Source organism: Austrofundulus limnaeus, unplaced genomic scaffold (genome assembly GCF_001266775.1).
Source record: "Austrofundulus limnaeus strain Quisiro unplaced genomic scaffold, Austrofundulus_limnaeus-1.0 Scaffold572, whole genome shotgun sequence".
In the NCBI taxonomy this organism is placed as follows: domain Eukaryota; kingdom Metazoa; phylum Chordata; class Actinopteri; order Cyprinodontiformes; family Rivulidae; genus Austrofundulus; species Austrofundulus limnaeus.
In genome coordinates this window covers 197150-207611 of record NW_013952974.1, presented here as the reverse complement: position 1 = coordinate 207611, position 10462 = coordinate 197150, and the positions used below count along the sequence as shown (strand labels likewise).

At 40.6% G+C, this 10462-nt stretch overlaps 1 protein-coding gene across 1 annotated transcript in view; it reads right to left on the bottom strand.

Annotated features, from left to right (window-relative positions):
* Positions 1 to 6368: 6368 nt before the first annotated feature.
* Positions 6369 to 10462, bottom strand: part of onecut2 (one cut homeobox 2) — a 40994-nt gene continuing 36900 nt past the window's right edge. Inside the window, exon 2 of the mRNA XM_014026606.1 lies at positions 6369 to 9465. Coding sequence (XP_013882060.1) covers positions 9176 to 9465 — 290 coding nt within the window. The 3' untranslated portion in view covers positions 6369 to 9175. The remainder of the gene's footprint in view (positions 9466 to 10462) is intronic.

The window sequence follows — 10462 nt, the reverse complement described above, 5'->3', positions numbered from 1 at the left end:
GGCTTTAGAATATCGTTACAGTATCGGGAAACGAAATATCGCGATATTTCAGTGTATYGATATTTTCTTACACCACTATAAAAGACCCTCTGTGACGTGTTTTATTGGTCTGTTATGAGTTTGTCATCAGTTTAATCCTCTTTAGATAAATAAGTCTAAACTTTAGTCTCTTTCTGATAATTGGGACATTTTTTCTATGATTACTTTAGGACAGAGGTTCTCAAATCGGGGTCCACAAGATGTATCTTGGGGGTCCTCAAAAAATTTCAATAAATTGTAAATTTGTTTTTATTTAAAATCTATGCACATGGGCAGTAGTAAAAGAAACACTACACCAAACAAAATACTTTTCCCATGGAACTCAGGTTAAAATGACAGTGAATTATTTTAAAAACACATGGGGGTTTATGAGGGGGTCCCTGGAAATTTTTCACCCCTGTAAGGGGTCCCCAGACCCAAAATGTTGGATTTGGCCTGCTTTAGGAGAAACACCAGTAGAAAGATAAAGAAAAGAATAAATGTAAACATGAAGAGAAAGAAGCGTGCAGCAGAGCGCAGAGCGAGCAGCCGAGCGAACACATCTTTGGTTTCATCAGGTAAACGAGTGAGGTAGGCTCTGGTTCTCACGGCTGGAAACCATCTTTTCCTGTTTCTCTTTATTTTTGATTGTTTTTCTGAGCAGCCAAGGTCGGTCTCTGAAGCAGCGAAGCTTTCAGGGACTCCTCACAGTCGGCGTGTTTGCATCACACATCAGCTGTTTGACATCACTTCCTGTTTACAACCAACAACAAACTGATTGGATCGGAGCTAAAAACGCTTCTTCTGGGTCGACTTCAGCTCGGGTTGGTTTGTATTTGTGAAGAACTTCAGCTAATTTCTCCAAAAATGCTTTTTGTTTTTACATTCATGTCCTTTTGTTTAAAGACTTTTTGTTCTTTGGGAAAAACCATGAAGCAGAAACCGGTTCTGAAGACGGGTTAAAGAAGTCCAACCTCTTTCAGTTCTACAGCCTGACCTGCCTGATCCAGCAGCTTGTAGAACCTCCTTCAGCTGCTGGTTCTGGACTCTGACTGGTCCACTGCAGAACCTCGGATCTTTTCTCTTTGACCCGTTCTGTTGAGTTGCTGTGTTTGGGATCATGATTCTGTTGGACCCAGTTGATGGACTCACATTAGACTCTAGAATCTTTTGGTCTACAGAGGAGCTCGCGGTCCGATCAGGGACTGCAGAGAACCCGAACCATCAGACCTCCACCACCGTGCTGAGAGCTGGGAGGAGCTATTTGCTGCAGTGCATTCTGGGTAAACATCTCAGGGTTCTGACCCAGCTTAAACTAAGTTGTTTTTACCAAGAACAGGTCATGACCTTTGACCTTTGACCTGCTAACTGAGGCCTAACAGATGATGCTCATTGCACAGTCTGACGTTTGGGGTGAATTTATGCCGTTTAATATTTAATTTTTGTTTAATAAATAACGACACGGTGGAGTTTGCTGTTTATGTTCATTTAAAATGAATTATGTTTCGTATTCTTAAAGGGATCCATGATTAGTTGTAACTTTAGACTTTATTTAATAAACATTTATTTTTACTGTTAAATAAAGACTGTAAAAATACTGTTTTTATAATTTTTAAAATATATATTTTAACACGGACGGAGCCATTTTATTTCCACACAAAGCATTCTGGGTAAATGATGACGTGGATAGGTCCTCGGTGCGAGGCTGCTAGCGAGCTATATCCACCCTGAAGGTTAATCTTGGACAATATCTGATGATCGACTCTTTTAAATGAAACCAGAGAGCGTTGACAGAGAGGAGAAGGTAGAAATGACTCAGCCTGGAACTGAAAATATGGATGGAGGACAACAGGTTAGCTTGTTAGAGAAAAAAATAGTATAGGTCTTCTGGACGGGTTCTTCTTTAATGAAACGTTTCGTCTCTCCTCCAAGAGACTTCTTCAGTCTGAGAGTTTCAGGCAAAATTCARGCTTTTAAGCCCTGCCTCCATGTGACTGATACTCACATCACATGGCTACCACTGGAACACAAGTTAGGAGTGATCAGGACTCTGTACCACAGAGCAGACAGTGTCCCTACAAACCCAGGAGCCAGGCAGAAAGAGAAATCACACACACGACAGGCCCTGGAGCAGTGTGGTTATCCTGACTGGGCTTTCCTGAAAGCAGACAGGAAACACAGACAGGATTCCATGCAACCTTCAGGTGAAAATGAAGACCCCAAACCCAGACCCAAACCAGTGGTTATTCCGTATGTTGCGGGTGTTTCGGAGAAACTGAGACGTTTATTTTCTAAACATGATGTCCCAGTRGCTTTCAAACCCCAAAACACATTACGGCAAAGGCTGGTTCACCCCAAAGATCCGGTGCCCCGGCACAAACAGAGCAATATTGTATATGCTGTTAAGTGCCAGGAGGACTGCGACCAGTTATACATCGGGGAAACAAAGCAGCCACTGTTCAAAAGAATGTCCCAACACAGACGAGCTACATCTAATGGCCAGAACTCTGCAGTTTTCACTCATTTACAGGCCAGCGGTCACTCTTTCAGAGATGAGGATGTTCTCATTCTTGATAGAGAGGAACGTTGGTTTGAGAGAGGAGTAAAAGAAGACATTTTTGTGAAGAAAGACCGTCCATCATTAAACAGAGGTGGRGGCCTCCGTTTTCAGTTGTCCCCCTCCTACAGTGCTGCCATTGGCGGTATCACTCCACCCACTGTTAACAATAAGTGTTAATTAGGTGTCAACGATAGCCATGTGATGTGAGTATCAGTCACATGGAGGCAGGGCTTAAAAGCCTGAATTTAGCCTGAAACTCTCAGACTGAAGAAGTCTCTTGGAGGAGAGACGAAACGTTTCATTAGAGAAGAACCCGTCCAGAAGACCTATACAATTTTTTTCTTTTTGATTTTTTACCTGGATTACTGAGATGCATCAGGACACTTAGCCTGTTAGCTTTAGCGTTAGCGCTGACGTTATATTGCCTTATATGTATTAGCTCGGTGCTAGCGCGACAAACAGGCTAAACTGTTGTCCTCCATCCATATTTTCAGTTCCAGGCTGAGTCATTTCTACCTTCTCCTCTCTGTCAACGCTCTCTGGTTTCATTTAAAAGAGTCGATCATCAGATATTGTCCAAGATTAACCTTCAGGGTGGATATAGCTCGCTAGCAGCCTCGCACCGAGGACCTATCCACGTCATCATTTACCCAGAATGATTTGTGTGGAAATAAAATGGCTCCGTCCGTGTTAAAATACTTTTGTAAAAATTTAGTTTAAAATTTTACAAAACTAAACAGCCTACAGTATTTTTACAGACTTTATTTTACAGTTAAATATATGTTTATTAAATAAAGTCTGATGTTACAACTAATCATGGATCCCTTTAAACCCAGGAACTGAAAGATGGCGGACTTTTTTTCCCCCTCGTGACCGTTTGGGTTAATTTCATAAATTCACCAGAGTTTGAGCTGCGTGGGCGTAAACACACAGTTTATTTGACCTCTCAAGGATTCCAGTTATCTTTGGTGGGTCGGTGTGTAACACGGCGTGGCCCTGACGTCACCTGATCCAACGGTCAGCAGGATGTGAACACATCARAAACAAAACAAAAACAAACACGTTTGCCACAGAGAAAAACAGATGCAGCGCTCATCATTCAGTGGGATATTATTCAAAGATTGGTTTCATTTTTCAGAAAAAGAAACAAAAAAATAATAATCTATATTGACTAAAGAGTGAAAGCAGTCGTCGACATTCTGAAGCACTAATCTGACATTCCTACATTGTTCTGACATTAAGTCTAAACATTCATAAAACATTTCATTTGCTTTGTAAAATAAAAGCTAACTAAAAATAAATTAACAGGCAGAAGCACTGCATCTTTGATGCAACTAACATTTCCTTTTAAATACTCATAAATAGTCATTAAAAAACAATTACACCTAATTAAATAACATTAAATTATCATCAAGTACAAAACTAATGTGTTCTAAAAACACCTCATAAATAAATATGGCATCGGACAGAAAGAAAAGAGAACAAACGTGTAAACTTTGGCAAAAGCTAATCATCATCGAAGGTCGAAAGATTCGGACGGAGATTTGGCAACAAAATTTGTTCGCTTAAATTACTTCACAATTTAAAAATAAACAATGCACATAAAAAAAATCACATATTGCAAAAACTTAGGAAGTACCATCGTGGTTATTGGCAACAAATCGTTAAGTACTAAAAATAAAAATAAAAACAAGGAAAACCTCTTTGGGACAGTTTTTTGGTTTCATATTCTTTGTTTTCTCTCTCGCTCTCCTTTAGTTTTATTTTTTGTAATATATTTGTTTTTTTGGTTTGGCAGGTTGAGCCGCTTTACGACCCAGAGCTGCGAGTGGGAATGAAAATGATCCACGCCGCTTTGTCGGGCGCCACCGTCACCGTGGCGGATTATTCAGGCGACTGGAAGATTTCTTTGGACTAGAAGCTTTACGTTCAGAAACACAGAGAGAAAACGAAAGATAAAGCTATTTGACCGACTTTTCAGCAGTTTCTCTCAGCAGTTATAGACTCGGTGGGCTTTTTTTTTGGTTTTGGTTTTTTGTGTAGATGGAGCAGCAGCTGCGTCGTTCCTCCCCCTGAAGCTAACGTACGTTTGAGAGCCAAAAGCTGACTTGTGTCTATAGAACGTTTGGCTGCTTTCTACTGAAGGTTTAGGTTGAAAGTTCAAAATAAAACTCGGACACAATAAAAATTATTCTAATCTAGACGTAGGGCAAAGAAATAAACAGTGTGATGCTACTGTTAGTACAGCAGAAAATCTTTGGTATGCACTGGACATTTCAGTTAGCATTAGCACTGTCATTCTTAGCCCGACAATAGAGTTCATCATTAAACTGGATATTCCAATTCTGAGGTATTCATGGAACGTGTAAGTAGCTTCGCTTTGGTGTCTTAAATTTGTTACACAGTTTTCATTCTCATTGCTTTTGTTTCCACAAATAATGATTGTTGGAGGTAGGCGTTAGCTAACACTTGGAAGTTTTGGTAGTAGATGCATGTACCGATAAAAGTAAAACGTTTATATGTTTCAGCAATAAAATAAAATAAAATTCAACCTAGCTTGTTAGCTAGCTAGTAAAAAGTGAGTATTTTCTAACTAGCTAGTTAGCTAGAAAAGTGAACATTTCCTAGCTAACCAGTTAGCTGGAAAAGTGAACATTTCTTCACTAGTTAGTGGGGCTGCGTATTGGCAAGAATTTGGCGATACGATACATATCATAACAGAGGGGTCACAATACGATATATCCCGATATATTGCGATACTGTAAGCAAGGCAATATATTGCGATTTTTTTGTCCAAAAACTCTATTAAATAAAAACCTCTTACTGAAAAAAAAAGAAAAGCTAATGTTTACTTACAATGCTAATGCTACCCTTACTCTCTGGCGCTCAAGAGGTAGAGGAGCCAAATGKCTGGCTCACTGCTGCCAACTAGTGGTCAGAGGCTGAACTACAACATAAAAATGAATGGCTGGCAAGAAGGTTGATATTTTAAACCTTAATTGAAAATCGATACAGGGCTTTAGAATATCGATACAGAATCTGGAAATGAAATATCGCGATATTTCAGTGTATCGATATTTTCTTACACCCCTACTAGCTAGCCAACCAGCTATGTACTTATTACTGTAAAAAAAAACAATATTCAATTCAATAAAGCTAATAGAAATAATTTCACTGCTGAATGAACACAATTAAGTAGGCTAAATGCTATCATATGAAGTTTCTGTGAATGTTTTTTGAACGTCACGTTGTAGTGCGTTAGCGGTTGGGGGGAGGAGAACTGCTACCGGAGTTAACGGTGAATCTTTGGTTTGTTAGCTGTTGAGGTTTCTGTTGTTCTCCTTTTTAACCGTTTTTTTTATTTTGAAAAACTGCATAGGCACACGTTAAAGACACACTTCAACCGTGAGAGACACATTAATGTTCTGCCTTTTTTTTGGTGAGTCGGAGAGAAGAAAATGGGTATCTTTTTGTTTCCTTCCCTCCTTCCCGTGTGTTTTTTTAAACCTTTTCCAGTCCCAACTTGTTCCCCCATAAAGACTGCCGTACGCAGCGTCAGACAGAACAGAGCGCTACGTCGCTACTCCCGTGATGTCGACTTCCTTCCATCTTCCCTCCATCCTTGACATCGTCGCTTCCACTCTTTTTTTTTCACTTTTTTTTGTTTTTTTTGTAATAATTCATTTCCATCTTGAGTTTTTTTTCCATTTGTCGGAACAGTTAGGTGCAGAAAAAGGTTTTCTTTGGTTTCGATTAGTCAATAAATAGAAAAAGTCTCAAGCGTCCATTGTTTTTTTTTTTTTTTTTGGATCTTAAAATGTTCTTAAAGCCTTTGGCTGCCTCTAAACCCAGACTGAGCCAGCCTGGTTTTTCTAAGGAGCAGGGGCTGCTGACTGACGCCTTTGCTTTGGTTTTGTTTTTTTGGTTTGATAGCTTGAGTGAACGATGATTGATGGTAAAAGCAGATGTGAAAGAAAACAGAGCTGAAGTTGATGGCTGTTTGGTGGTATTTACATCAGTCTGTACAGTGTAACATTTAATAAAAAATTATAAAAATAGGAGTTGTAAGATTAGATTGGATGAATGCTTGGGCGTTAGCAGCCGTCACAGAGAGAATTCATCTGTTGGCTAGCTATCCCTTTTTACCAAGCATCTATCGCTGCTACAAAGTCTTATAACTCTGTAAAATAAAACCAGATGTGAATATTTATTCCTGATGACCTAAAATAATTTGACATTTAGATTAATGGTTGAGTACTCGAAGCGTTGGGATTAATTTTGTTTGGTTTTCCAGACAACTGACTCACAGGAAGGGACGGACTAGCCAGGCATCGTCTTTAGATTGTCCTCTTTAACTATTACAAAGGCCCTGATTCGCCCGGAAAGTTCGTCCTGCACGAGTCCAGATGCTGGTTCTGTTGGGTTGTGATGGGAGGGTTGCACGTCTGAAGGCAGCTGGAAGCTTCCTAATGCATCTTAGTTTTAATGAAAACAGTTTGAATCTTTTTAGCCTGAAAGTTTTGGGGGTCAACCGTGACGCTAATGGCTCACTGGACGGCAAATGTTGGTGGTGAATGGGGAATGGCTTTCAAAATTTAAAAGTTAATGCAGGTTCTCGAGTTGCAGGACTTTTGAAGTTTAAATTTTTTGAGAAAACAAAACAAAAAAAGATAATTTAAAAAATATAGCCAGTGGTGAGCACGGTTCCGCTAATCCGCTAATAGCGGATTAGCTTTTTCACTGACTTTATGCGGACCAGCTAGCTAAAAGCCAGCTAGCTAACAAGCTAACATCAACAGGTTTGTGTCAGTCCTACCAGTCTCCAGCTGGAAAAAGGCAAAGACGTGTACGCGGTTAGCAATTAGCTGTTAGCGTCCAATAATTTTTACTTGTTAAGCATTAGCTTCTGCTAATTTATTAATTTATTTATTTTTATGTTTATTAGTTTAGTGTTAGCGACACTTCTAGTTAGAAAATTAGGAGTTTGTGACGCTAACATTTTGGCTAGCAGTGCTAGCACTCGTTGCGATCGTCTGAACTTCATCTAAAGCTGTACTCCAAGTGAATTTTGGGAGTTCAGGAATCATTCAGAATAATTTTTCGGGCAAGTTTACAGATTATTATTTTTTGTCTACATCTTTGTACCTGACAGTTGCAGCCCAGTGAGTTACAAACATTTCAGCCCTGTCCACTACTCCAGACATTTAAAAGCATTTTCTGGTATTTTTTTTTATTCCTGTCCACACGATTTAAAAACAAGAAATTTTGGTGGATTTGTGTTCTCAAAATATGGCAATCACGGTGTCACAGAAAACAAAACACAACCGCCCTCTAGTGGTGCATATTGGGTATTTCAACATTTTTGTTAAATTTGTAAAGGCAGAGATGAAAAATGTCTGTACTTGGAGTTCTGTAGACAGGGTTTAAGGCTTTAGTTGACCACTTTATTAAGCACAAATTTGCACAGTATATTTAACAAAATAAAAGTCTAAAACTAAGATGCTTTGTGAAAAGTGCTGCCTTTATTGATAAGTTGATGTAACGTCTCAGTGAATCGTTTGTGTAGCTGTTGGTCAGGGTGCAGACTTTGGGAATACTTTCACGAAATGACTCTTAAAAGCTGTAAAAATCAAGTATTTTATTGTATTTTTTGGTATAAATCTCGTCATGTAGTGACACACGCCGAATGGATTTCAGCCACTTTATTTTATTTTTTTAGAAAATATGACATCCTGAGTTTTCTAATATGTGAAACCCACTCGGCTCGGCTGTCAGGCCCGGTTCTATTGCAAAGAAAATGTGCTTCAAGATTGTGCTCACGTACATTTTAAATATTAATATATATCAACACTAATACTCCACTGAACACTACATAAAGCTGAGATGTCTGTCGGGTGAATGCTTGTGCTTGCATATTTTGCCGTTTCCTTACCTCAAGAAGTCAAATGAAGACTCAAATATTTGATATATTTTAGCACATTTTTTTGTTCTTATATTTTTGGTTAAATGTTGGCCTCCTGAACCGACCAGTTTGTTTTGTTTAATAAGTCGTGACGGTTTTTCCAGTGAACAAGACCTCGGCCCTAAACTGATGCATCTTTGGACGTTTTAAGGGCTAAAACAAAAACAAAGTTTCCACAGAAAATGTTGAATATCCCAGAGTTTCTCTCACATTCTGCAGTCATAAAGCTTTTCTTGGTTTCTTGTTTGGTTGTTTCCTAGCTTATATTGCATAATAGAAAACATAAACTGTCTTCTAGTCTTTGGTTTTTTTTGTTTTTTGTTGTTTTTTTTTGGGCTTGTGTCAGCCTGTTGTTCTAAAGGAGACATCAGAAGTGAAAGTCTGTGATTTTAAAGGTTTCCCTCCCGGTGAGATCTGTTTAAACCCTTCAGCTTTCGTAATGGACGCATGATAAATTTGCAAAAGGCGATTTGGCTACAAGTCGTGGCAGTGAGCAGCCCCTCTCAGTTTGTCTCCCTTGAGAAAAGAAAAGAAAAAGTATCTAAAAAGTTTCCATCATCCAGCTTTCCACCGGATGAAACCTGATCCCTCGACCCCCCCGCCCTCCCCCTTTTTTAAATCCTCGCCATCTCCCATCATGCTTTGGTACAAGTGCTGGACGCTGACGACTGTGCGCCGGGGCTGGCTCCGTCGTCTGTCCATTTGTCCAGGCTGCGGCGGCGGGCGTTCATGAAGAAGTTGCTTACGGTGGTGAGTTCGAGGCCCAGCTGCTGGGAGATGGTGAGCTGCATCTCTTTGGACGGCCGCTTGTTCTCCTTGAAGATGGCCAGCAGGGTGCGCCGCTGCAGGTCCGTGAAGACCAGCCGCGACTTCTTTGGTGTGTTGTTGCGATCCTTCGCCGTGTCCTGCTCCTTCCGTTTGCACGCTGCCAGGAGGAGAAGAGAACACAAAGCAGTGCGTTAGAGTCTGGATCAGGACCGAAGGACGTGGATCTGATTGGTCCACAGTCGCATACAAACAGAGAAACTGGGCCACACATGGCCTCAACTCCCCGTGTTACACTGAGCTAAAACGGTTGCTACTAGCTGAGAGTCACGCTGGAAAACATCCCACTGAGCAAAATTTTTCTGGTCCAGTACTGGCCCACACGACACACTAAACACTCAGTCCAGAATAACGGCGCTTTGGTGGCCCAGGTATGGTTTGCCTGAGGTGGTCCATGAACTGACAGATCTCACCCAAGTAAACCACAAACTGGGCCAGTTGTGGCACTTACAGATTTGGGCCACACAAAACAAAAATGGTCCAGTTGTGGATTTGGACCACATAAAGCAAACCACAGCTGGGCCAGTTGTGGATTTGGGCCACCTAAACCAAACTAAAAGCAGTCCAGTTGTGGCACTGACAGGTTTTGGTCACATAAACAAAACTACAACTGGGCCAGTTGTGGCATGCCATCTTCAAAACAGGGCCATCATTTCCATTTCTGGCCCACACCTGTCAGCTATGTGGATTTACTCATCTTGGTATCAATATTTAGATCATTATGTCCACACTGAGCTACAAATGAGCCACATGTTTAGATTTTTTACGTGAGTTTCTTTAAAGCTTGTTGGAGGAAGAGGAGGAGAAAGACGAGGAAGAGGAGGAGAAGGAGGAGGAGGAAGAGGAGGAGGAAGAGGAGGAGGAAGAGGAGGAGAAGGTGGAGGAGGAGGAGGAAGAGGAGGAGAAGGTGGCCGGAGTGTGTTTTTGATTTGATTACCTCCCTGAATTAAGTATGCACGAGTCAGAGCCTGGCTGATCAATACAAGTCAGGTTAAAGACTCGATCCTCTAACCAGCTGTTATGTAAGGGAAGCTCTGTAAACACACACACACACACACACACACACACACACACACACACACACACACACACACACA